Raw genomic sequence first — 25,418 nt, 5'->3', positions numbered from 1 at the left:
TATTTTTGTGCGGCCGCTCATTTATCGAATAAATCAATATTTATGTGTGTACACACTGACAACACAGCCGCAGCCAACTTCACGTTGGTTATGACTAGTAGAAATCTGTTTGTGTTGCCGACAAAATAAAATTCGTTTAGTCTGAAAATATAAAAGAAACGCAAAATGGTAAAACGCACAGCCGTTAAATTTGCTTTATAGTTAGTTAAATGTAATTTATTTTGTTTCGCGAATTGCAGGGCCAAAACCAATCGGCACAGGGAGGAGCAGGTGACAAGAAAGATGACAAAGACAAAAAGAAGAAATACGAGCCACCAATTCCAACTCGCGTTGGCAAAAAGAAGCGTCGCGCCAAGGGTCCTGATGCGGCCATGAAGCTGCCCCAGGTGACGCCTCACACGCGCTGTCGTCTAAAACTGCTAAAACTGGAGCGCATTAAGGATTACCTGATGATGGAGGACGAGTTCATACGCAATCAGGAGCGCCTTAAGCCACAAGATGAGAAGAATGAGGAGGAGCGGTCCAAGGTTGATGATCTGCGCGGCACACCAATGTCGGTGGGTAATCTGGAGGAGATTATCGATGATAATCATGCCATCGTGTCCACTTCAGTGGGTTCGGAGCATTATGTTAGCATTTTGTCCTTTGTCGATAAGGACCAACTAGAGCCTGGTTGCTCTGTGCTGCTCAATCACAAGGTCCACGCTGTTGTCGGTGTGCTGAGCGACGACACAGATCCCATGGTCACAGTGATGAAACTAGAGAAGGCGCCACAAGAAACCTATGCCGATATTGGTGGTTTGGATACGCAAATTCAGGAAATCAAAGAATCTGTTGAGCTGCCTTTGACGCATCCCGAATACTATGAAGAAATGGGCATTAAACCACCCAAGGGTGTCATTCTCTATGGTCCACCAGGCACTGGAAAAACGCTGCTGGCAAAGGCGGTAGCTAATCAGACTTCGGCCACTTTCTTGCGTGTTGTGGGCTCCGAGCTGATACAAAAGTACTTGGGCGATGGCCCAAAGTTGGTGCGTGAGCTCTTCCGTGTGGCCGAGGAGCATGCGCCCTCCATTGTGTTCATCGATGAAATCGATGCTGTGGGCACGAAGCGTTACGACTCCAATTCTGGTGGCGAGCGTGAAATTCAACGTACTATGTTGGAGCTACTCAATCAATTGGACGGTTTCGATTCGCGGGGCGATGTGAAAGTCATCATGGCAACTAATCGTATTGAGACACTCGATCCGGCGCTTATACGTCCGGGACGTATTGATCGTAAGATAGAATTTCCACTGCCTGATGAGAAGACCAAACGTCGCATTTTCACCATACACACTTCCCGCATGACGCTGGCCGAGGATGTCAATTTGAGTGAACTGATTATGGCTAAGGATGATCTGTCTGGTGCGGACATTAAGGCGATTTGTACAGAAGCTGGATTGATGGCATTGCGCGAGCGTCGTATGAAGGTGACCAATGAGGACTTTAAGAAATCCAAGGAGAGCGTTTTGTACCGCAAGAAGGAAGGCACACCCGAGGGATTGTATTTATAAGCCAATTTTTACATAATTTTCAGTTAATCTACAATATAATTCCTAATCAACCACAACACGAAACATTAAACCAGGTTAATACTTAAATTACATTTTGGCTTTCGTTTTGCAATAAACTTGTTGTAACTGGCAGGTCTTTGGAACAGCGCTCCGAAAATTCGTCTACATAAGCCTTTTGTTTTTCGGACACAACGCTGAGTGACTCAGTTTGATGCTCCAAATACTTGAAGTGACTTTTATCCGTCGCCTTTGTCAGCTTCATTTCTTTGTATATCTCGCATTCCTTTGTTAATTTTTCATTTAATTCTTCTGGCTTCAGTGTCTCGTAGAACGATTGGAGCTTAGACAATTCAATGCCAGTTCTTAGACCATCTACATAACCCTGATCAAAGCTGATCTGGAAAACTTGCTCTCGTCCATCGGCAATTCCATCCGCATAGCTGATCTGTATAAAAATTGAAGTTTCAAATTATATTGAGTGGCGCCACAAAAAGACTACAATTGCTGTGACTGTCAAATGTTAATGCGTTAAATAGCAGCTGTTTAGAAACGAACTGTAGTCCTCTAACAGCTTGCTGTTAAATTAACACGCTGTCCGCGCTAGCATGCAGGTAACTCGGTACTGTTTTTAAAGCACGCTTTGTCTTACCTTTGCTACTTTTTGCTGGACTCGCTCGTAATTAGCTGTATTGACGGCTTTAAAGTCGCTTTCGTCGTCGGAACTGTTGGCTTGTGACATTGTTGTCGCTTAAGAACGTAAGTTTATACTATAATTGCACTAGCAAATTCAACTTCAACTACTGACAACAAAAACATTCACGTGTCTACGTTGTCTGCAGCTTAACATGCGCAAAACAGAATTGCTCCACACGTATCAATGTACTCCACACTATTCTTAAACAAATTTGGTAAATTAATTTCAATCGATTATTTTTGAACAGCTTACGATGGCTGCCGAAGTCGCTCAACTGCTGCTTTCTGTAATCCAGGGGATTCCCGGTGGCGCTACAAACGATGATCTGACTAAAGCTCTGTCTGACATGCCTGCTGCAACGCGAGTTGAGGGTCTCAATATATTGTTGCAGCAAGGCGGCATAGAAGTGCTGAAAAAGGGCGAAAAACTAATATATCGAGCCAAGGATCCACAAAAAAAGAGCGCATTGCCCAAAGATGCTGACAACGAGGAAAAGATCGTCTACAGCATTGTTGAAGAGGGCGGCAACAAAGGTATATGGATACGAGATATTCGAATCAAGTCAAATTTAAACATGACACAGTTGAACAAGATCCTTAAGAACTTGGAAACAAAGAAGCTCATTAAGGCCGTCAAATCTGTGAATGTAAGCAAATGAAATGTGCATATATATATTTAAAAGGCTTTAACCGTCATTATTCATTGTAGGCTAGCAAAAAGAAAGTTTATATGCTGTACAACTTGGAGGCTGATCGATCTGTAACGGGCGGCGCTTGGTATCAGGATCAGGACTTTGAGGTGGAGTTTGTTGATGTGCTGAATCAACAATGTTTGCGGTTTCTGCAGATGAAACGTGAAACAGCCGAGAAGAAACGGGATGGTCCATTGGCCTTTAAGCAAATGTCTTGTTGCTCAGTAAAAGATGTGCACAAATTCATTTCAGACTTGGGTATTAGCAAAGTTAATTTGGATGAAGACGATTTGGAGACCATACTGAAAACCGTCGTCTATGATGGTAATGCAGAGCGTATATTGCAATCCGATGGTGCTTATGTATATCGCGCTGTAAATATGCCGCTGCCAGCGCCGGGCTTGGTGCAGATGCCTTGTGGCATCTGTCCTGTGATCAAGAACTGTTCCGATTGCGGTGATGTTACTGCAATTAATTGTCAATATATGAAGGATTGGTTGGATTAAAATAAATTATTTATAGCTACACAAATTAGTTAACTTTAAATATCGTATATAGAGTAGTGCAACGGTTGTCAACTCCAGTTTGAAATTGGCGCTCTCCACAATTTACCCTATCGATATATTTTTATCGAGTAATTAATTATATAAAACTTATATATCAAATATTGCTAGAAAATAAATAAAAAGCTTACATTTTTCTATTTAATTTAATACATTATTTATTAATTCAAGTTATTTATGCAGTGATGTATGATATTTTAACGGCTTTTATTAACAGCAGCTAAAAATAGGCCGTATCGATTAATCGCCATTTCGATAACAAAACACTTGCTATGGAGACGAGACAGTGGAAATACGTGGCTGACAATTCTGTGATTGACCAGACGAAAATTCCAACAAAAGCCAACTAAAATCAATTTAAGTACATTTTAATTAACATTAAATATGCGATAACGCTATTTGGTCCGGAAGTGCGCTTCTAATACACTCTCAAGTGCAATAATACGAACCCAAACAATAAAGTAATCGAACGACAATAAGCTCACAGCACCCGCCACCGCCCCCGAGCAGCAACAGTAACAAAAACCGCAATGGGTCTCTGCAAATGTCCAAAACGTTTGGTGACCAATCAATTCTGCTTTGAGCATCGCGTCAATGTTTGCGAGCACTGCATGGTCCAGAGTCATCCCAAGGTAAGAGAGAAAGAGATAAAATGGTTGATAGATCCAGTAATCGATGTTGCTCCCTTCCTGCTTAGTGCATCGTGCAATCCTATTTGCAATGGCTGCGGGATAGCGACTATATATCCAATTGCACGTTGTGCGGCACCACGCTAGAGCAGGGCGAATGTGTGCGTCTCGTCTGCTATCGTAAGTAGCTATATAATCTATTTTGAATCCCAACTAACTGTTTCTCTTTTTAGATGTTTATCATTGGGACTGCTTGAATGCGCGACAAGCCGGTTTGCCTGCCAACACAACTCCTAGTGGCCACAAGTGTCCCAGCTGTCGTGTGGAGATCTTTCCCACATCGAACCTTGTTTCGCCGGTCGCAGATGCACTAAAAACGTATCTGTCCCAAGTCAACTGGGGTCGCAATGGACTAGGACTTGCTTTGGTAAAGCGACAGGAATTCCATTTGTTTGCTCAGCATCAGCTCAATAGCTTCTTTTGCAGCTTTCAGATGACCAGAGCAATGCTCTAAAGGCAAAAGCAATTCAGGCTGTTAGCAATATCACCAAAGTGCATCATCATCAACATTCCGCTGGAGAACGTGAGCGTGTGAAACCGAACGGCGCCGATGCCTCCAGTCCACATTCCGTGCTCTTAATGGATGCTTTCAATCCGCCCAGCTCTGGCGATATGCATGGTTTGTTTAAACAACTGGTCATTAGTTTTTATTTGTGCTTATTTGCATTTTGGTTTTTATAGCGACAAGTAGCCGACGTCCGTTGTTGCCACGTCAATCGCCAATTGGCGGCACCGATCGCGATGATAACAAATATCAGCGCCGCACACCAGCCGAGCTTTTCTCACGCTGGACACGTCGCTTCTATGCGCCATCTTCGCGACCACCTTGGCGACGCACCTGGTTCCTGGTGCTCAGTGGCATTTTGGCATTCATTATGTTTGTGTATTTGATGGCGCTGCTGGGACGCGGCAGTGGCAACGATGGCTTGGACGACAGCTGGAACAATCCAAATCCCAATCCGAATCATTATGAATAAGTTGTGCTCGTTCTCCCTCCCTCCCTACACACTTATTTATGTAATCCAGATATACGAAATCTATTGATAGCTTTTCAAAGAAAACAAAATAATAATTTATTCAATATGCGGTTTGACTTTCTGCACACCGCTCGACTTGACCGATTCTTCGGCTTGTTTGCGTTTGGGTGCATCAAACACCTCGTCGTATTCATGCAGCTTCTTGGCCAGGAAATACATCTCCGCCAGCGCAATAACGAGGGCCACAATCACGCCCAGTAGAATGCGAAAACCAAAGGGCAATGGTCCCACCATCAAGTTGACGCCAAAGAAACCAAATGTGAAGCCAGCGGCAACCGAAAAGATGAATTGGGCCACCGCAATGATCTGCTTATTAATGCTTTTAACTGTAAATATAAAGTAAACTTTGGTGATTTAGAAATTAAACGTCTATAAAACTTAAACATACGTTGATAGGCTATGGTGTCTTCGGGATAATGCTGCAGTGTTGCATCCACATTCTTGGTCATTTTCTGGTATTCGCGATTCTGTTGCTGTTCGCGGAGGCGCTGGCAACGTGCCTCCAGCTCCGGATTACGCGGCTTGAACTCATTCTCAGGCAAGATGAGCTCACAGCTTTCAATCAGTTCATGTAGAAATACATTTGTGATGTCCTTAGCGCGGAGCTTAATCATAACATCGTGCAGCCAATGCAGATCAGTCAGATACAAGTAAGAGCCATCTACAGGTTGTGGTTTCTCATCCTCCAACTCCTCCTGCTCTTCCTCCTGTTCAGATTCTTCTGTTGCAGTCAAATCAGACACATTGGAAGTTAATTTCGCCAACAGCTTTGTGTCTATAGCAGGCCGCTTTGTGCTTATCTCACTATCCTTTAAGATGGTTGTCTTTTCGAGCAGTTTGTAGCCATTCTTTTTAAGTATTTGGGCCAAATTAGCTGGCGCATCGTCAAAATGCTCTTTGTGTTTAGCCAGGAATTCTAATACTTTTTTCGAGGGACGCAAGCGGACGCGGGTATCGACAATGGTTGATTTCAGCATGTTGATTAGGTACTGTTTATAATTTTCTTATTTGGTAATGTTAAGCTTCAGCTGTAGATCCGAATAGAGTTCGGCGATTTCTTCCTCCTTTTCCTCAAATGAGTTATCGATGCGTTGATAGCCGTGCTGTAAATTATTCAGAAATTCCGCTTTGCGTTGCTCACGAGCACGTCGAGCTTCTTGTAGCCTTGTGCTAGGCTGCGAATTAATACTTCATTATTTTAGTTTACACTAATTGAAACTTTATTTTCTACTTACGACACGTTCAACTTTGGCCTTTTCTAGCAAAGTTTCGACACTGGCCAGCAGTGTGTTGACTTCTGTGGAGAGCTGGCTGAGATTTTGATTACCCAATGCAATGCAACGGTCGGATAAATCGTATTTAAGGGAGCCCACAGTTTCGGTGACCTGAAAAAGCGTCTCTACTTCGCTATCGTTGCGTTGCACTTCGAAATTGTCGAGAAATGCTTCGATTTCGCCGTTAACAAATACGCGATGGTCTAAAATGCGATGCGGCACTTTGTACAACTCTATTGAGAAATATATAAAGTCAATAAATCATGCAGGTGTGACTTTTCAAAACACACGTACCTCGTCCAACCTGGCTTATCATTATTTTTCCCCAAAACACCCTATTTTCTTTACCGTCATGTGAGTGGGTCAACGATATTAATACGTTGTGTGACCACAAATGGTACGCCAAATTATCGAAAATGTTCAGAATATACCGAATCTATCTACACTTTTGATTAAATTATCGATAATTTAAAAAAGTTAATAAAATAAAAAAAGGAACTAGAAATAGCTTTTAAGATATTTTTTATTAGTTATTATTTATAACTTTCAACTGAAATAATTTAACAATAATGTGTAAGTTAAAATAGAAACTTCTAGACACTCTGTCGTTGAATCACCATAATCGTATTTTGTGGAAAATATTTCAACCAAAAATAGTACATTTTGGAATGCATTCTGCGGTCACGTTGATGTGAAGCTCCCGAATGCGACGTGCGAAAGTCAGCGATTCTACATTAGTTTAATTGAAATTACCTATTGCAACCCAATTTACTTAATTTTGACTACAATGAGCGAAGAATTCAAGCTGCCTAAGCGCTCACGCAAGCGTACCCGCGATGTGAAGCGCAAGGCGCGCCCCGAACTCGATGGCGATAACGCATGGATCGCAATGCGGTATTATGAGAAGTTTGAGCCATTTTGGGACTTTGTGGATAACCTGGAACGCATCGAGAACGCAACCGTAACATGTGATGAATTCATTGAGCGCTTCGAGCGACCCTATCTGCCCGTCATTATCACTGGATGTGCCGACGGTTGGCTGGCGCAAGAGAAATGGACGCTCTCGCGCCTAGCCAAAAAGTATCGCAACCAGAAATTCAAGTGCGGTGAAGACAACGAAGGTTATAGCGTCAAGATGAAGATGAAATATTATGTGGAGTATATGCAGGGCACACGGGACGACAGTCCGCTCTACATATTCGACAGCAGTTTTGGCGAGCATCATCGCCGCCGCAAACTGCTGGAGGATTATGCCGTGCCCAAGTATTTTCGCGATGATCTCTTCAAGTACTGTGGCGAGGATCGTCGTCCCCCATATCGATGGTTTGTGATGGGTCCTGCTCGCTCCGGCACGGGGATACATATCGATCCGCTGGGCACGAGTGCGTGGAACACTTTGATACGTGGCCACAAGCGTTGGTGTCTGTTTCCTACGCATACGCCCAAGGATCTGCTAAAGGTGACGAGTGCTATGGGTGGCAAGCAACGTGACGAGGCCATAACCTGGTTCAGTACCGTCTATCCGCGCACTCAACTCCCCTCGTGGCCGCAGGAATACAAACCCATCGAGGTGCTACAACGTGCAGGTGAAACTGTTTTCGTGCCCGGCGGCTGGTGGCATGTGGTGCTCAATTTGGACGACACGATCGCCATCACTCAGAACTTCTGTAGTTTCACCAATTTCCCTTGTGTGTGGCACAAGACGGTGCGCGGTCGGCCCAAATTGTCGCGCAAGTGGCTGCGTGTGTTGCGGGATCAGCGACCGGAGTTAGGTCAAATTGCCGACAGTATTAATATTAATGAAAGCACTGGCTTTGCCTCAGATAGCTCCAGCAATTCCAGCTCCTCATCGTCCTCGAGCAGTTCATCGTCGTCGGAGAGCGAAGCGGATGCCGATTCCAATACGGATAGCGGCCAAGAAAGTTTGACTGCCAAAAAGAAGAAAAAACGACGCATGGCTGGCAATGCGACTGATGATGATGGTGGAAACGGTGGCGATGATAAGAATGCGACATCATCTTCATCTGCGACAAGACCTTGATGTCGGCACAAAAAGACGAAAAGAAATGGTCTGCTGCTGCGACTGTTTCATCGCCAGCTGTTGTTCTGTCGCCGTGTGCCGCGCTTTCAACGTCCATGTCGCAGTCGCAGAGCCTCCTGCCACAGTTAACAAAATGCAGATACAGATGCAGATCCTGATCCTAATCCATGTTGCATGTTTAGTAATATTTTTATACAATTAGTAAAGTAACTAAAAAACAAAACGAAAATAATAATGCTGCTGTAAAAAATAATGATATTTGAATTGAATTATCGTCGGCTGAGCCAAAAACACAGTCCGCTTAAACATTAGCCTAAAGAACGGAAACAGTTGATGATTATTTCTATTTAACTTGAACTATAATTAGCCAACGACTTAAATGCAACATAAATAAACTGAGTATATTTGTAAAAAACAAATCAACTGCATTTTTAATTAATTTACCCAACTAATCTTTATAAACAAAAATAAAACTTACATTCTTTATTCAATGTCCCAACTATTGCCTCCTTTTTGCATAATCAAATACTTGACGCTTTTGTTTTTATACAAATTAATTATATTTTCTTTTATTTTCAATCTTTATACAAATTGTTTTCGAATCAACTTAAAAGAAAATCATGTTCAAAATTATATAACTAGCCTTGAGAAGGATTGGAAACTAAAATTGGAAAGTGTAATATTTTTGACATAAACAATTGGACAAAAACGAAATATTTAAATAATAAAATTTATTTACGGAACATATAAGTAAGCACATGTTCGCTTTTTAAAAAAATCACCTTTAATTTGCTACAATTTGTTATTCATATATAATTATTTAAAAAGTTGTATTCCCACGCACTTTTCAATTTCAATTTGCCCGCATTGTGTTTTTTGTGTTCTGTTGTTGTTTTTTTTTTTTTTTTTTTTGCGAATTGGTTAGAGAAGAGAATTGTTTGCATTTTGTTTTGTTTGTTGGTAGTTTTCTTTTTTAAAAAATATTTTTGTTTTTATTTTTAATTTAGTTGCATCTGTTTTTTTTGTGTTTTTTCTTTTTCATTTATTAATTATTGTTTATAATTGTGTATAAATTAGAAATTGCGCTCCCAGCATCATTTTGCTTTCGATCGGGTTCTGTGTGGGGTTTTTCTCTTTTTTTGTCTGAACTGAATTTTTGTGTTTTTTTTGCTGTTGCTGCTGTTGATTTCTGTTTGTTATTTTCCTTTTTTTTTTTTGTTTGTTTTGTTATGGTTAATCTTGACTTAATCAATATACTGCGCTAACCAACGGAAACCCTCGCCATAACCCTGTCGCTTCAGTACTGAGCACATGAACAATTCTAACGGGCGACCGGGCAAATCGGAGCGTGCAACTTTGCCCTGCAAGCAAAGAAGTTATCGTCAATAAAATAGTTTTGAATAAATTAATGTGTTTTAGCATTTACCTTGCCGGTCGTTAACTGATACAGTCCAAACACATTCCTCAGCTCATCCTCGCTGGCCGCACCGGGCTTATCAATTTTGTTGCCCAATATGAGCACGGGGCAATTGGACAGCGCCTCATCCGTGAGCAGCGAATCCAGCTCGTTTTTGCTCTCCTGGAAGCGGCCACGATCCCAGGCGTCTATCAAGAACACGATGGCATCCACAGCGGGGAAGTAATCCTTCCACACACGACGTGCTGCAAAGATAATTCAAATTCAATTATTACTAACACAACTCTGATAATTAGCTTATCTAAATATTGTTCAACAACATGCAGGCTAATAGAGTAAGACAACAAAAACTTGTTCCTATCAGTCTTTCGACGTCATCGAATAGACACTGCAACACTATCCACAAAAAAATCAAGCGTAACGCTGACAACAACTATAGCATCTATATAGAGTCGTATATGTGTTTGTTATACGTGATCTACGTCTTGCTATCGTTTCGTTTGCTTCGTTTTTGCTTATCAATGCGATGGCAATGTGTTTGTAAATTCTACATATAACATATACATATATAGTATACATTCTCAGCAGTTGTTTGCGCCATGTCATGCTTAGAGGAGAACCTGAATAAGTATTAATTTGCTTATAAGCTATTACTTGAGGTTTTCCTTATACAGTTTAACAAAGTGCCATTGTTATTGTTATTATCTCTATACTACGTGTTTGATATAACGCCATTTATTACATATACACAATGGTTATCAGAAAAAAATATGCAGCAAATTGCTTAAGAGTCGCATTTTGCGTTTTGTTAATTCTCTGACAATGTTTTCTTACATGACCTCCCAAAATTGTACTGAATTCTGTGATTATTATATTCAATTTGCTGTTCTTATGTTTTATGTATGCATTGAGTTATATTTAGATGTGAGCACGTTTCATGGGCATTATTTATGATTTAATAAGAGCACTTAGTGACGAAATAAAAGATTACCAAACTATTTCGACGTAATCATTATAAGTTATATTCTAAAAAGTACATCGTAATGATTGTATTTTAATTTTCGGTTCTTTTGCAACGAATTAATGAAAATTACATTTTTAAATCTATGTATGCTCAGCAATAATGAATATTTTTGATAACTCAAGTGGCAATTTTCTATAATAATAATTTCTTATTGCTTTTTAATATTTTCATAGAAATATTAATTTTTATAAGAACTCATTATTATATTTGCTTTGCAATAAGCATTAATTCTGACTTAAGAGTGATTCATTTTCTTTCGAAGTCTATTCCAAAATTGATGTTTTTTATAAAGAAAACTTATCATTATTTCCGATAACTGCTACATATATAGCTTTGAAGAGTCTTTAACTTACCCTGAGTGTGGCCACCCAAATCGAATGTAGTGAAACGCATATTGCCAATGGACAGCTCCTCGGATGCTGGGGAAAGATCAGCACTATTAATGAATGCGCGTAATTAATGGCAATTGAAACTTACTTGGATGCAGTGTAGGCACATGCTGCGCAAGCTTGTCATCTTTGAGCATATGCAATAATGTGGTTTTACCAGCATTATCCAAGCCAAGGAACAACAGTTTGCCGGACTTTTTCCATAGACCTTATGAACGAAAGATTTTCAATGTTACTCATTGAATTTTGTATATGTTGAGCTTGAGCATTGAGCGCTTGCCTCACTAAGCGTGTGTTAAGGTCACACTGTTAACGTCGACGTCGTCATTAATTAATACAGTGACCACAGCAGTAGCAGCAGCAGCTTCACTAATACATGCACGTCAAGTAGTCGTCGATACGTTTTCATTTTCTTTTTGTACGCAATTTGTTTTTGTCGCGTCTGCTGCTGCTTTGTTGGCAAACGCTCAAGAAATTCGCCCATGTCGCAATGTCAAATTCCAAATTTGTATCTTATTTTATTTAGTTATTTTTTTTTGATGTTTCGTACACACTTACCTAAGTATCCCAGAACACCCGTGAACCAGTCCCAAATGAACATCTTGGCTAGCTGTTGTGTGCTTTTGGTTTGCTTGCGGGAGTGAGAGTCTCAGCAGTAGAGCGAGCGAGAGTGTTGTAGGTGTTATAGGGGGGAAGTGCGGTGCTATACTGAAAACCAAAGCAGACACAATGGAGAACAAAAACAAAACGAAACGTAGACAAGGAAATTAATTTTTTTTTTGTTATGGTTGAGTGACAAGTTCAATGTTCAGCATGCAGTTTGAGGCGGCTCACTACACAGGTTCCCCGCTTAGCCCCTTTGTGAGTAACTCTTGTTGATTATTGATAATCGAGTACTATTTTCATGTCCGTAACCTAATTTGTTGTCGCCTGATCGAGAGCGAGGCGCAGCCTTGACATAAATTATTCTAGACGACGACGACGACTATGCCGCCGTAGCAGTTGGTTATTTGCGTTCGTCAAACTAAAACATCTAAGCGATTATAATTAGGTTAAAAACCTGTTTCGGTTCTTTGTCAAGCGAGCTCTTCGCTGGGCAACACTTTCTTTCTACGGGCAAGTGTATGCCTATCTGTGAGTGTATGTGTGAGCGACTGCGACTATAACTTTGTATGTATGAGTGTGTCTGTGTGTTTTGTCTTTGTATGTGTGCACGCTGAACTATGTACGTGGTACACGCATATAAAAACTTTTTTGTAATTTCCTTAAAATTTTGTCAAGTTTCGTAATCTCGCACTTTGGAGCCAGGCATACTATGTACATATGTATGTACAATGGGATGCCACACTATCACATTAATGTCGCCGCACCCTTAGCGCTCGCGCCATACCACTTATTGGACTGCGTTTTTTTCATATAAAAAAGGCACCGAGCCAGTAGACATGACATTCGGATTTTGCACTACGTGGACACACATTTCTAGTTTGACCGTTTCAGTGTTTTGGCTGCGCGTTTGTTAACCCGCTATTGACACTTCGGTTCCCTGGAATGTCTAGTTTGAGCCGCCGTTATTTGTGTAACACTATGCGTATGCAATAAATGCATTTTTCGTTTATTTATTAGCGAGTTATTACTTTTTCTGCACACGTTGTATTGAATCCAGCGTGACCGCAAACTAGTTTCCAAATATACCACTTGTCTGCGTGGAAAATATACCAGTTCCTAAAGGTAGCGAATCATCGAAGACGCTATCGATGTTTTACGGAACTGTTTGATGTTGCTTATCGTTTTTTCCGTGATATAAATTAATTTTTATTTAATAAATTATAGCTTACCAGGAGTTCACAATCATTTTTAATAATGTTTTTTATTAACAACTGTGTCCGAGTCTGATGGCATGACAAAATTACGTTTTAAATTACACTTCGATAGTTATAATATTAAAAAGGTATATTTCCAAAAGCCAAAGAAGGCGCGCTTATTTAAACTGCTTTTGATTTAGGTTATTTGAAATCATTTAGATGTTTTGAACATTTTTCGTACTTTATAACATAATTTACGATCTATTTGCTATTTTTTTTATTGCTTTGCAATAAAAATGTAAATTTAATTATTTTTGATATATTATTCGATTACGATATATCGATGATCGAATAACTTTTTAGACGTTAAGTTGGCTGTGGTTCATATTCTGAACCAGCTGAACTAACAAAATGTTCCGAGTAGCGCGGGATTTCAAATGTGTCGAAAGCCTTCCATTTTCAAACAACTGAAAGAATATAATGTCTGCTTTGAACACCGCTCATTGAAGAATAGACTAAATAGTTGTGGATTAGTTAAGAAAAGTTTTATTAATATTCATGGTTAATTCGATAGCTTTATTAAACTTTTCGCATTTTCTGCAGAATAATGTCCTCCACCTGGACACCGTCGGGCGTGTCGAGGGCATAGAGGACTGCCTTGGCTACATCCAACGGCTGCAGTTTGGGCAATTCATCCACAGCCTGTGAGTAAACATTGAGAAAATCGGTGTCCACCATGCCAGGGCAGATGCTCTGCGTGTGTGTGTGTGCGGGCGGGAGAAAAGAAAGACGCGTCACGCTTGTTTGTCTGGCATATGCGGGGTTGCCACGCCCCCTACCAACTGCATGGGTGCAATGTATGCAGTGCATTTAACTTACCGTTAATTTAATATTTAATTTGAGAAAATGTATTTCCTGGCGGATCGTCTGGCAAAGTGCTGTAATTGCATGCTTCGTGGCCGGATAAACGCTGAATAAGGGCACCGGCACTTCCGGTATGCGATGTCCGAGCACGCTGTCCCCAAAAAACAAAAAGCAGACAGACAGGGGGGTGAGAGTGAAATGGGGGGTAAATAAATAAAGTCAACGTTGCTACGCAATGTAATCACTTGAAACAACAACAACAACAGTAAAAGAAATGATGGCCAACAGCTGTCGTTGCTTTTTGCGTGTGAAAAAAATTTGCGATAGGTTCACCAGGTGAGCCGAGGGTTGAGGGGTAAGGAAGTGAAGGACTCTTTTGGGCCCGGGATGTCGCTGTGCATTTTATGCAAACATTGCGTAAACTTCTTTTAATTTAACAGTGACTGAGGCATTAAGTGCAAACAGCGGTTGTTCGGCGACGTTCCATGAACTGCTTCGAGCTTCCGAGCATTCAGTCTGCAGTTGCTGCAGTTTCAATTAATTAAGTCTTAATATTATTGCATTGACATTAAGCGAAATGCATATTGACGGACATGACCAAAAAAAACAAAAACAAAAAACAAGGAAATAAATCGACGCCTTAATACATTTCTCCCACCTTTTGAACCCCCCGACAAACTCATTAGCAACGCATCATCTCCTTTGCTCTCCACTTCTGTGCGCTTCTCTTTGTTTTTTTTTTTTTTTACATCAATTTTCTCATTAATTAACGTGGAAACTCTTGTCTTTCTTTTGTCGCACGCCACATACGCATTTTGCTCAATTGTATTTGATTACAGTTGGCATTCAATATGCGCTCGCTCCTTTTGCTCATTAAACTGCAAATTATGCAACACGCCTGTGGACAACAATTTCAATTCACATGCAAACAAAGCGAACGGTCATCCAAAAAGCCCCATAAAAATATATGTATATTGATAATTGTGGTGCGTACGACAATTAAAAGCGCTTTACGTAGTATAGTAAATTGATGTAAAGGTTGTGTTTGCATCTTTTTTTTAAGTAATGCAGAATAGTGCAGAATTTAAGAAAAGAGTGAGTTGGGAATAAAGATTGTGAACTTCATAAGTAACAAAGCGAAATATGTTTAAGTAATTGTAAAGCTAAATACATTTAGTTACTAGGCGATTTTTAGATGAAAAACTTAGGAAAAGAATGGAAAGTTATGAAAAAATACTTAAAGCTCAATTAATTTTCATGATAATGAAGTTTCCTATTAAAAAACTGAGAAGAAAGGATTTCGTGAGCTATGATTAAAGTTATTCCTAAGTAAACTCTGATTTTAGCAAGTAAAAAATTACTTCGCAATTCTCAAATTTTAACTAAATTTAAGACTGTAAATTAAGACGTTGAATTCTGAAGGAAGATTGAACAATTTTTAAGAAGTCTTATATCTTAATACACTCAATGCCTACTTTATTTTACCTTTGTAAATTGAAGAAGAGATATTTGAGAGTGTCTTATGTTAGTTTTGATTTCTTTAAGTAAGAATCAAATAAATAAATAAAAACATTAAATAAATTATCAATACTTATTTCCTTTCCGTTGGCAGTAGCAACGCGTATTACTTAATTCCGATACTTATTGGTCTTCGATTGTTCGAAAATGAATATTTAGTTCACACATACACTGCGTATGCGCAATTTTTATTGAAATTTGCATTTAATCGCATGCTACACTAATTGGTGAATGCATGGACACGCCGCGGCGTGTGTGCGTGGCAGAGGCCAGAGATTCAAGTAAATTGCATTAAAATGAAATCAATGCAATTTTAAATTAAAGCCAAAACGCGTATCAAACGATGCGGCTTAATGCGCAACATTTTGATTTTAAATGCATTGCGCATTGAAATTCATGAAATAAAAATCAGAATACAAACACACACACACACACACTGCTGTTTAATGCAAAATACTTAATTATGTTGAATAATTGAGTTGTTGTTGATGTTGCCGATGCAGTTGATGCTGCTGTTGTTGGTTTGCTGTTGCTGTTGCTGCTGTTTGCGCAAACACTTTGGGCCATTTCGATGCAAATGCAAAGCTTTTAATGCACAGAGCAACCACAAAGCAGCAGTAACAACAACAACAACAATAACAAATGAATTTCAGCATTTAAATATCAATAAATGTTTTTGTATTGTGCTGTTTGTTTGTCGTCAGGCTTTTAATTTAATTTAAATAACGCAGCACACAACAATCTGCTGCGATTCTCATGAAAAATGCAGAATGCTGCAGCACAGCAACACTGACAGCTGACAACACTGCAGCACGGCAACACTGCACTACTCTGCACACACACACACACATACATATTTGCACTTTCATTAGGCACACACACACACAAACACATACACATGGTTAGGCTTGGGCAAATGTTTTGGCACTCAAGACAACTTTGGGCCAAAGAGCTAAGTATATAAAACAAATACATACACAGATTACACACACTTTGCAAGTTTGTGAGTGTTGTGTGTGTGTAAGTGCATTGTGATGGTGCTTAGCCTAAATTCGGCTATTTTAGCTACACAAACATCATTTACAAAATGTGATAACAAACTCAAACTCTCTTTCTCTCTCTCTCTCATATGTCGTCCGTCTCTGACGGGCGATAATTGTGCTAATGTTGTGGTGCAGTCAGCCAATTTGAAGGCAAATTTGTGCTCAACATTCGTATTTGGTAGTTACCCAGTTTATTGGTTTTAGCCGCTTATTGCAAATGCCACCCAATTCGTTTGTCCTCCCCAAATTATATTGCATTAAGCTAACAAACTGATCACGTTGGCAGTTTCAATTCAATTGCAGGCTAAATCAACATTAAATGTCAGCATGCGAAATGAGTGCGAAATGGTAAGTGGGAAAGGCGGCGATTTACGATATGAATGTGAACATAAAAACAAAAAACTGGGTTATAATAGATAGATAAATATATATAGGTAAAAACAGTTAATTATTGTGGAATTTATACGAGAGAAACGTCTTTAACGAAATTCAAATATGAACAGAACAATTAAGTAAATTATTAATGGCGAAATGGGAAATCAGAACATGCATTAGCAATAAACCAAATAAAATGAAAAGAAAATGTCGAAAAACGTAAGATATTCGTTAATAATAAAGCAGAAAGCTAAACGTTGTATTGTAGAATTTAATTCGAGAAACTTAAGCGAAAACAGTTAATACATTATTTAAGTGGTGAAATGGGAAATCAGAACATGCATTAACAAGAGAACAATTAAAATGAAATGCAATTAAGAGAAAATAAGATAATGATTAATAATAAAACATAAAAAATAAACTGTGTATTATAAAATTAAATTCTAGAAACTAAAGCAAAATCAGTTAATAAATTTTTTTAAGTGGTGAAATAGGTAAACAGAACATGAATTAAAATGGGAATTATTATAATCTATAGAAGAATTGATGGGAATATTTTTAGAGCTTGCTGCTTAAAAAAAGCTATAATATTAATTGGTAGTATTGGTTTGAAAAAAAAAATAATAAATAATGATAATAAAATTGATTTTGAAGTAAATAAAATCTTCAATGTAATAATAAAAGAAGAGTTGAATTAGTGCCCTAAGTTCTTAGTTCAGACTTTGTACTGAGGCCTTGAATTCTAATGAATAATAATAATTGATTTATTTAAGATTTTAACTGGAATGAGTTGAAACATTTGCCTAAAAGAATATTGCTAAGGCAATCATCAAATTTTATACTAGTTGATGAAACTCATCTTTATAACTAATTTTACCTCAATCAAATTGACTTGCATTCTCTCAACTCTCTTCTCAAAATATCCCAGCCTGATAAATGTTTGTGGTTAGAGATTTACCCACCTGTTGATGACCACAATGTGGCATGGCACTCTGATCTTAGCCATGTGTTTCAGCGTCTCCCGCAAGCAACTCGCAGTGGCGACCACATTCACATCGAACAGCTCCTTAATGTCCTTGGTGGGCGATTCTAATGGTTTTGTTGAAGAGAAGGCAATGCTTAAGCTGAGCCAACTGCAGTTAAATAATTTCAATTTACCACTCAGAAAATTGGCTTTCAATATGCCTGCATTGCAGACAACCACATGGATGCAATGGAACTTCTCCTGAATCCAATTGAAGCTGTTGATCAGCTGCTCATCATTGCTCAGATCACATTTCCGGCCAATAATTTTGCCCTCGCCCGTCACTTGTGAATTCAAGGCCTATAAATAACTGTCACTTACAGAACTATTTCTTCAGCTTGTGCCAAGCACAAAAGTCAATCACCTCGACGAGTTCCTGGCGTCTGGCCAGACCAACAACCACCATTCCGGCATTGGCCAAGGCAACTGCGGTGCTGGCTCCAATGCCCACGGAAGCGCCCGTGATGACGGCCACTTTATTGCGCCACTGGAAGTTCTCCATGTTGATAGTTAGCTAGTTTTATAGAGTAGACAGCGTTAAACATCCAAATCCAAACAGTTTCGCGTTCTGCGTGCAACTGATTCTGCAGCTTCTTTCTTCCAGTTGCAATTCTGAGTTCTGAGTTCTGAGCTCTGAGTTCGCAGTCACCGGCTTTTGCTTATTGAGTGCGGTTCATAGGCCGAGCTCTCTTCGATTGAGCTTTGCCGGTTTAGCTTCTTCTTTTTTTGTTGCATTTAATTATTTTCAATTTACTGCAGTCGCATTGTGATGCACTTTAAATGCCGCTTTTTGCATCGTCTGTCGCATTTTGCCTCATGCTACGCGTCTCGCTGGCAGCTGCTTAGCTCAATACCCTGTAGAGATGGTGAATAGGCATAGCTGTCTTAGTGACTAGGCTAGAAATGCTCTCTAAGTCTGTAAGAAACTTTAAGATTCAGTTGTCAAACAATAAACATAACTATAACAAAGTTATTAAAGAAAACTTGTTACTACAATATTTAGATTAAATATTACTGCAAATATTAAATGTAGAATTCATTATTTAAATTAAATGATTATTGCAATATTAAATGTATTATTCAAACCACTTAATTACAGGTTGTCAGAAAGAAAGAATTGAAATGAAATATATTAAAGACATAAAATAAATATTACTTTTAAAATACCCACGCCAATATTTAAAGTAAATTATATTTGGCTATATTCAAACTTCTGTATTTTAAAATTATGAACAAAGTCTTACTACTTTTTGCCCACAGTAGTACATATTCAATGCACTGAGATTTCTGATGACAAATTTTAATAACCTAATTATTATAAGTTACTATAATTTAAGAATGCATTTTCAATGATTTTACTAAAAAAATTGAAATTTTTACCAAGATATTGTCTTCATATTTACATTCACTTTATTCTTTTTTTTAACTACACCATATCTTCTAGTCGATCAATCTTCACATTTCCAACTGCACTCGTTGAGCACTTTCTGGTTGAAATTCGATACAAAATGCAATACTCAGTTCATTTTGCGGCTTTGGTTTAGCTCTATCATTTTTGTCACTAATCCCCTTGCGGTTGCTGACAGAGCACAGTAAACACTCGCTAAGCGCGCACCCAGAGAGAGAGAGTTCATTATGTCACAGGTCAGACTGTGACTTCTGACAATTGTTATTTGGCTATCGTCTTTTGTTCAGTCAAGCTTAAGCTCTCTATTAGCAATTGATAATGTCAACAGCCAGAAACGTCTCGAAACGTTCTCAATGAAGCGTTAAGACCTTATCATATTTTTGTTATTACTTAAGAGCAGCTGTAAAAGTGGCAGCAGCGGCAGGAGGCTGAAGGAGGGGGGAAGTAGAAAGCAGCTGAAACCGTAGCTGCTGCCTACCGCATTCTTATGGCTTCCTGGCAACAAAACAAAGCCAACAAAATAGAACCTGCCACGCCCGACTGACTGCAGAAGAGCACGACGCAACAGCAACAACAACAACTACAGCAGCAACAACAACAACAACAACAACAGCAACAACAGCAGCAGAACTTCTGTCAGGCAAATCAAAAATGAAATTTATCAGCATGCACAAAATGTTGCACTAACTTGTATACTTTTATTACGTGGATTACACTTTAAGTTATGCTGGAAAAGTGGATTTCTTATATAGAATTAAATAATTGCTTTATTAATTAATATATATATATATATATGAATATTTTTTATTTAAAAATTAAAATTCAATTAGAATTCCTATTCCTTTTACAAAATACAGAGAAATACATTTTAAGTAAAGCTTGTTGTAAAATTAAAATATTGAATTAACACATTTTTTTATATAAAGTTTTTATATTTAGGTTAATTGCTTCTAAGCATAATATTTGACAGACCAATTTAAATTTTTTTTTATAATCTTTGATATTATTCTCCAGCCTGAAGGCCTAAGTTGCTCTGGCTACATATTGTTCTGTAGAATGAATTCTAAGTTAAAATTAATATTAAAAATCATTATTCCCATCTGAAATTTCATGAGCTTCTGGTTTTAATTTAAAGTAATCTAAAAATAAAGTTTCTTAAGTTTTACTCAAAAGTTTCACTTTCTTTAATGCTGCACCACACTTTCAATAATATTCTTTTCAATTAATCACAAAATAAATAAAACTTTACGATTGCACTATTCAAATTTTGCATATTTAGCTAATTGACAATTTAATTATTATTAATTTGGAAAAATTATTTTGAGAAAATATGCCTATCTAATATTTTGTATATTCTGAAATTTGGTATATGAATTGTTTTAGCTTGAAGTCCTTAGTCAACAAAGAATTATATTCGTTATTTCAATAAAAAAATAAATAAATGAATATTTATTGCAAATGATATTTCTGACAATGTGTATAAAAAATATTCTTATATTCTTTTGTTGATTGTAAATTAAATTTCTAGAAATATTACTGATTTTACAATTCTACACTAAACTTATTTTAAACAGTCTAAAAGACTCAATCTTAAACCGTTTTACAGGGCATTTTTGTATGCTTGCCATATAAACTGCAACGGCAATTGTAAAATGCAAAATGCAAAATTCAAAAATGCATCTAAAAATGCACTCAACTTGGATTGTCACTGCAACTGGATTCAGGATTCAGGATTCCATATTCCGTATTCCGTACTCCGTTTTGCGTATTCAGTATTCAGATTCGGGGAGTGTGTGCAATGTTGCAGATGACAGCAATAAAATGCAGGTGCTGCAACTCAATGCAATGGCAGCTGAGACAAGTGGACTTCTATGGCATGTCTGTCTGTCATTTTTCCCTCACTTTAGTCCCACATGATATTGCATGATATCATCTGACAAAAGTGCAGTTCATATTGAAGTAGATTACAAATAAATGGTACAGTTGCGTCAAGCTGTTAATTGACCTAATGTTTAATGGCATTTAAAGTGAGGTGTTGTCAATATACAATATTTAATTCTTTTTTCAAATATCATAAATGGGTAATTAGCACATTATGAAAATTGAGTTAAATAATAAATAATTAAAAATGAAAGCCAGTTGGTTAATCTTTTTTGTATTGATTGTCTTTCTATTAACTTTCAGTGTTTCAATTTATTTTGGAATTATACAATTTATTCTTGATTAAATTTGTAGACTGCCACCAACTACCAATGAGCTATATATTGTAGTATACAAATTAGACAATATACTAATTGACTGATGATGTATAGATCGAAGCTCTTGTTGTTTAATTTATTACAGGTTATAATGCACATTTAAAATTCTCTCAAGAATTATGCAGTATCAGCCTGACTATCATATTAAATTTAGAATAAAAAAAAATGAAATAATAATATAAACAGTTCAGAAAGCTACACTGCAAAAGTGTAAGCAAAACAGTGCGATATTAATTTTAAAATATACCAAAACAATACTCCGCAAAAATATTGCAAATATACAAAAGGCAACATTTGATATAATGATTTAGTAGTAACATAGATTCAAAATATACTATAAAGTGAAAGAAGTGCAGTGGATCAACTTAGACCTAAACAAAATTATTTATTTAATAACTTTAATTCTTCAATTTCAATTTTTCAGAGGCCAAAATTAGGAATCTAACTAGTCTAAAAATACAAATAAAAATTTTAAAAATGTTTTATATAATCTAATACGAGGGTTTCTATTTATATTTCTGGCCTAATAATGATAATGCGAATATTTATAAAAAAAATGGATTTTTTTATTTTTTATAGTATTCGCCAGCAAGTTTTAAACACTTTTGAATGTGCTCAAACCAATTGTCGAAGCACTTTCCCCCCTCTGATTGAGGTACCTCCAAATGTATTCTATTCTTAAAAAACAAAATTAAATTATAAAAAATGTTATTTTGAATACCATATACAGGTTGTTAGTTAGTCTCTTAGCGTGCTCGTTACAAAAGCTTCGCTTACGCAATTAATCTAACCGAACGCAGGCTTGCACTAAGCCTATTTCGCATCAGCTTGTGGTTCGCACTAAGTGACATCACAGCACCACAGCACCACAGCACACCCGCAAAATGGCAGCCTTTTAAGCTACACAAAAGCGCAATTGCAAACATTTTGCGCAATGCCGCTGCCCCCGCCCCGCCCCCCTTTGATGGAAATTGATAGAAAATTGGCAGGCAAAGTGTTTTTAGTTTTGCAACAATTTATTTGCTTTTCTTTTAATACATTTTTTGCTATCGTGAGTGTGTGTGTGTGTTGGAGGGTGAAGCAAAACAAATAAATGGCAAAAGAGCGCATCGCCGCGAAATTTATTGTTGCATACTTTTCGGCTCAGCGCGTTGGCATGCAACGTAAAATGTGGAGGCAACCAACAGCAACAACAACATCAACAGCTACGAAAAAAACACACATATAAAAGAGAAATTGTGTTGCCACATGCCGGGGCAAGTTGTTGGCCTTGTTTATTTTTCGGTTAAACTCAAATATGTATTTTTCATGGGCTCGATGTGCCGTTTTTTTTATTTTTTAGTTTTTTCGGTAGTTTTTTTTTGTTATTTGCAGCTCAGCGTCGCGACGTCGCGCTGCCGTTGCTCTGCTTCTTTTAATTGTAATAACATTTGTTGGGCACAGGATTTAAATTGCATTTATGTTTGCCAATTGCTGTTGCGCCCTGTTGCTTGGCCGCTCAATAAATAGACAGCGCACAATGCTATATACGTGAATGTATTTATTACTCATACGTCACGTTGCCGTTTGTCGTTATTCAGTGGGATTCTCGCTTTCGAAATCTAATAAAAACGCGCGCCAGTTCGCAATGCTGTCGCAAATAAATTGAAACAATGGAAGTAGCAGCAACAAAAACACACAACGCAACACAACACAACAAAATACAAAACTAACTGCTCGTCGTCGTCGTGTGTCGAAACGAGGCCAAATTAAATTACAAACTTTTCTTTTAAGCAAGCAATTTAATTGAATTGCTCCATTCACACTGCACACAACACACACACATACACATAAAAATGTATACGAGCATTGTGTGTTAATTGCAATTGAACTGTAGACAAAATAAAGGATATCAACTACTAAAAATACTTTACGATATGGCAGATGTATCTAGCTAGCTTCAATTTGTTATTTTAAAACAGCTGCTGGCTAAATGGTTTCTATTCAACAATCAGATAAAAATAATGGCAAATATTGTGAAACATGTTGAGGCTCTAAATTAGACTTTTAATGTTGCTTCAATTTAATAAATATTTATATGCTCTTTAACAGTCTGCAAACTGGGTTAAATAAATTGCAATAAAAAAAGGCTTTTTCATTTGTGCTTAAGCCAAAGAACTTTGTAGTCAGTGCCTTACAAATAAGTTAATATTTATTTTAATTATATTTAAACTTTTTACATAAACAAATTTGGTCTTAAATTAACTTTACTACACATCTGTGTTAGAATAGCATTTTAGCAAAAACATTAAAACACATATCTAAGTAAGTTTATATTTATATTTTAGTCTAATAATATATTACAAAATAATAAAGAATGTCTAAAGAATTGTATAAAAAAGTGATACAATTTGTTGATCGTTAAAAAATGACAGATTTAAATGGTTTTGATTTCAAAAATAAAAATAATTTTAAAAAATATATGAAGCAATATAATAGAAGAGTATTATTAAAGAAATACTTTTGTATAAGCAAAACACCAAATTAATTAGTTTTTATTTTATTTTAAATATTCTTAACAACATAAAGTTTTATCACATAGATATACGATAAGAGTTTAAAGATTATAGTTTTATTTAATTTGAAAAGTTGTTGTCAATACATATATCAAACATCTCAAGTTAATACAATTTCCTTATCTAATCTAATGATTTATGTTTATTCTATGATAGCATTAAGTTGACGTTCATTATGTAATGAATACATTTGCTCTCCAAAAAGTACTTGGAAATAACAATTAATCAAATGTGCGCTACACAAGTTTAATAGAGTGCCACGCCCACTTTGACACCTGCATGCCACACACAACAGTGCGAACGAAGCGTGAGACAAAGAACAGCTATTAAACAATTAGGCAAGGCAAGGCACGCATGCCACAACAAACAGACACACACACATACATACATACATACATATATACTTATATATATAGAATATAGAAAAGGTTCTGTGGGAATGTGCAGCTCGCTTGGCAGTGGACAGTGGAGTCAAAACCGAAAACTATGCCAACAATTTTAATGTTAAATGCCAACCGGTGTTAGTGGTAATTGTTGTTGTTGTTGCTGTTGCTGCTGATGTTGCAGAGAGAACTTTTTGATTAAATTAAAATTTATTTTAATTAAACAAGCGTCGCAAATGTCTCATTTACGCTTCAATGAGGTGACAGTCGAGACGACAGGGACGCGTCAAGCAAACGGAGAGGAAAAGAGAGAGAGTGTGCGTGTGTGTGTGTGTGCAACAAAGTTACTTTATTGTTTGCATGTTTTGCGGTCTGTTGACAATTTGTGCCACGCCCACGCCCACGCCGCCCGTCGACTGTCTGACCGAAAAAATGTGTTGAGCATTTTTTTTGGTTGTTACTGTTGTTGTTGCTCTGCATGTGGAATGTGTGGCACAGCAACACGAAGCACAAACAATAATGGTAGCAACAAATGCAATTACATACGCAGAGATGCCCCAAAACTATGCTAACCATTTGTGGCAGCAACAAAAGAAGAGAATTACACACCCACACACACTCACACACATAACAACACGCCATTAAGTGGCGCATAAGCCGCGCTTAAGTGCAACTAATTAGCCTAGATTTTTGGCCATGTTCACATCCACCTGCTAAATCCTTGCAATAACAATGCGAGTGAGCTTCTTCTGTTGCAACACTTTATTAGCCACCGCGGCTGCTGCGGCTTGGCTATTATTTGATGTTATTTAT

At 37.6% G+C, this 25,418-nt stretch overlaps 9 protein-coding genes across 10 annotated transcripts; 4 read left to right on the top strand and 5 right to left on the bottom strand.

The window, feature by feature from the left end:
- The first annotated feature begins 47 nt into the window (after nucleotides 1–47).
- On the top strand, nucleotides 48–1,646 carry LOC117574913 (26S proteasome regulatory subunit 4). Its single transcript, XM_034258959.2, has 2 exons — nucleotides 48–168; nucleotides 240–1,646. Exons 1-2 carry the CDS (start codon nucleotides 166–168, stop codon nucleotides 1,554–1,556), a joined length of 1,320 nt encoding a protein of 439 aa, XP_034114850.1. The 5' UTR covers nucleotides 48–165; the 3' UTR covers nucleotides 1,557–1,646.
- Nucleotides 1,350–2,323, bottom strand: LOC117574915 (uncharacterized). Its single transcript, XM_034258962.2, has 2 exons — nucleotides 2,206–2,323; nucleotides 1,350–2,001 (listed from the first exon to the last, which is right to left on the bottom strand). Exons 1-2 carry the CDS (start codon nucleotides 2,293–2,295, stop codon nucleotides 1,639–1,641), a joined length of 453 nt encoding a protein of 150 aa, XP_034114853.1. The 5' UTR covers nucleotides 2,296–2,323; the 3' UTR covers nucleotides 1,350–1,638.
- LOC117575513 (probable DNA-directed RNA polymerase III subunit RPC6) lies at nucleotides 2,172–3,485 on the top strand. Its single transcript, XM_034259761.2, has 3 exons — nucleotides 2,172–2,312; nucleotides 2,498–2,896; nucleotides 2,959–3,485. Exons 2-3 carry the CDS (start codon nucleotides 2,504–2,506, stop codon nucleotides 3,445–3,447), a joined length of 882 nt encoding a protein of 293 aa, XP_034115652.1. The 5' UTR covers nucleotides 2,172–2,312; nucleotides 2,498–2,503; the 3' UTR covers nucleotides 3,448–3,485.
- A 287-nt stretch (nucleotides 3,486–3,772) lies between these two features.
- On the top strand, nucleotides 3,773–5,269 carry LOC117575085 (zinc finger protein-like 1 homolog). Its single transcript, XM_034259182.2, has 5 exons — nucleotides 3,773–4,136; nucleotides 4,202–4,313; nucleotides 4,367–4,560; nucleotides 4,620–4,812; nucleotides 4,875–5,269. The coding sequence occupies exons 1-5, from the start codon at nucleotides 4,035–4,037 to the stop codon at nucleotides 5,168–5,170; spliced, it is 897 nt and encodes a 298-aa protein (XP_034115073.1). The 5' UTR covers nucleotides 3,773–4,034; the 3' UTR covers nucleotides 5,171–5,269.
- Nucleotides 5,242–6,207, bottom strand: LOC117575086 (transmembrane protein 199). Its single transcript, XM_034259183.2, has 2 exons — nucleotides 5,619–6,207; nucleotides 5,242–5,556 (listed from the first exon to the last, which is right to left on the bottom strand). Exons 1-2 carry the CDS (start codon nucleotides 6,205–6,207, stop codon nucleotides 5,267–5,269), a joined length of 879 nt encoding a protein of 292 aa, XP_034115074.1. The 3' UTR covers nucleotides 5,242–5,266.
- A 27-nt stretch (nucleotides 6,208–6,234) lies between these two features.
- LOC117574400 (biogenesis of lysosome-related organelles complex 1 subunit 5) lies at nucleotides 6,235–7,166 on the bottom strand. The gene is made up of 4 exons (XM_034258239.2): nucleotides 7,122–7,166; nucleotides 6,799–6,940; nucleotides 6,466–6,737; nucleotides 6,235–6,405 (listed from the first exon to the last, which is right to left on the bottom strand). The coding sequence occupies exons 1-4, from the start codon at nucleotides 7,164–7,166 to the stop codon at nucleotides 6,235–6,237; spliced, it is 630 nt and encodes a 209-aa protein (XP_034114130.1).
- On the top strand, nucleotides 7,166–8,963 carry LOC117575525 (bifunctional arginine demethylase and lysyl-hydroxylase PSR). Its single transcript, XM_034259771.2, has one exon. It carries the CDS (start codon nucleotides 7,292–7,294, stop codon nucleotides 8,543–8,545), a length of 1,254 nt encoding a protein of 417 aa, XP_034115662.1. The 5' UTR covers nucleotides 7,166–7,291; the 3' UTR covers nucleotides 8,546–8,963.
- Nucleotides 8,964–9,259: 296 nt separating this feature from the next.
- LOC117574747 (GTP-binding protein SAR1b) lies at nucleotides 9,260–13,119 on the bottom strand. 2 transcript variants are annotated; one of them, XM_034258684.2, is made up of 6 exons: nucleotides 13,010–13,119; nucleotides 11,934–12,083; nucleotides 11,464–11,583; nucleotides 11,340–11,405; nucleotides 9,972–10,207; nucleotides 9,260–9,906 (listed from the first exon to the last, which is right to left on the bottom strand). In XM_034258684.2, exons 2-6 carry the CDS (start codon nucleotides 11,974–11,976, stop codon nucleotides 9,790–9,792), a joined length of 582 nt encoding a protein of 193 aa, XP_034114575.1. In that variant the 5' UTR covers nucleotides 11,977–12,083; nucleotides 13,010–13,119; the 3' UTR covers nucleotides 9,260–9,789. The 2 variants fall into 2 exon arrangements, with proteins under 2 accessions (XP_034114575.1, XP_034114576.1); XM_034258685.2 differs by lacking the exon at nucleotides 13,010–13,119 and adding an exon at nucleotides 12,851–12,978.
- A 580-nt stretch (nucleotides 13,120–13,699) lies between these two features.
- LOC117574746 (farnesol dehydrogenase) lies at nucleotides 13,700–18,611 on the bottom strand. The gene is made up of 5 exons (XM_034258683.2): nucleotides 18,366–18,611; nucleotides 18,136–18,301; nucleotides 17,940–18,066; nucleotides 14,057–14,192; nucleotides 13,700–13,930 (listed from the first exon to the last, which is right to left on the bottom strand). Exons 1-5 carry the CDS (start codon nucleotides 18,501–18,503, stop codon nucleotides 13,757–13,759), a joined length of 741 nt encoding a protein of 246 aa, XP_034114574.1. The 5' UTR covers nucleotides 18,504–18,611; the 3' UTR covers nucleotides 13,700–13,756.
- Nucleotides 18,612–25,418: the final 6,807 nt, after the last annotated feature.

The sequence above is a fragment of the Drosophila albomicans genome, chromosome 2R (assembly GCF_009650485.2).
Source record: "Drosophila albomicans strain 15112-1751.03 chromosome 2R, ASM965048v2, whole genome shotgun sequence".
NCBI lineage: Eukaryota > Metazoa > Arthropoda > Insecta > Diptera > Drosophilidae > Drosophila > Drosophila albomicans.
The sequence above is the reverse complement of the archived record's forward strand: the minus strand, read 5'-3'. Positions and strand labels throughout refer to the sequence as shown.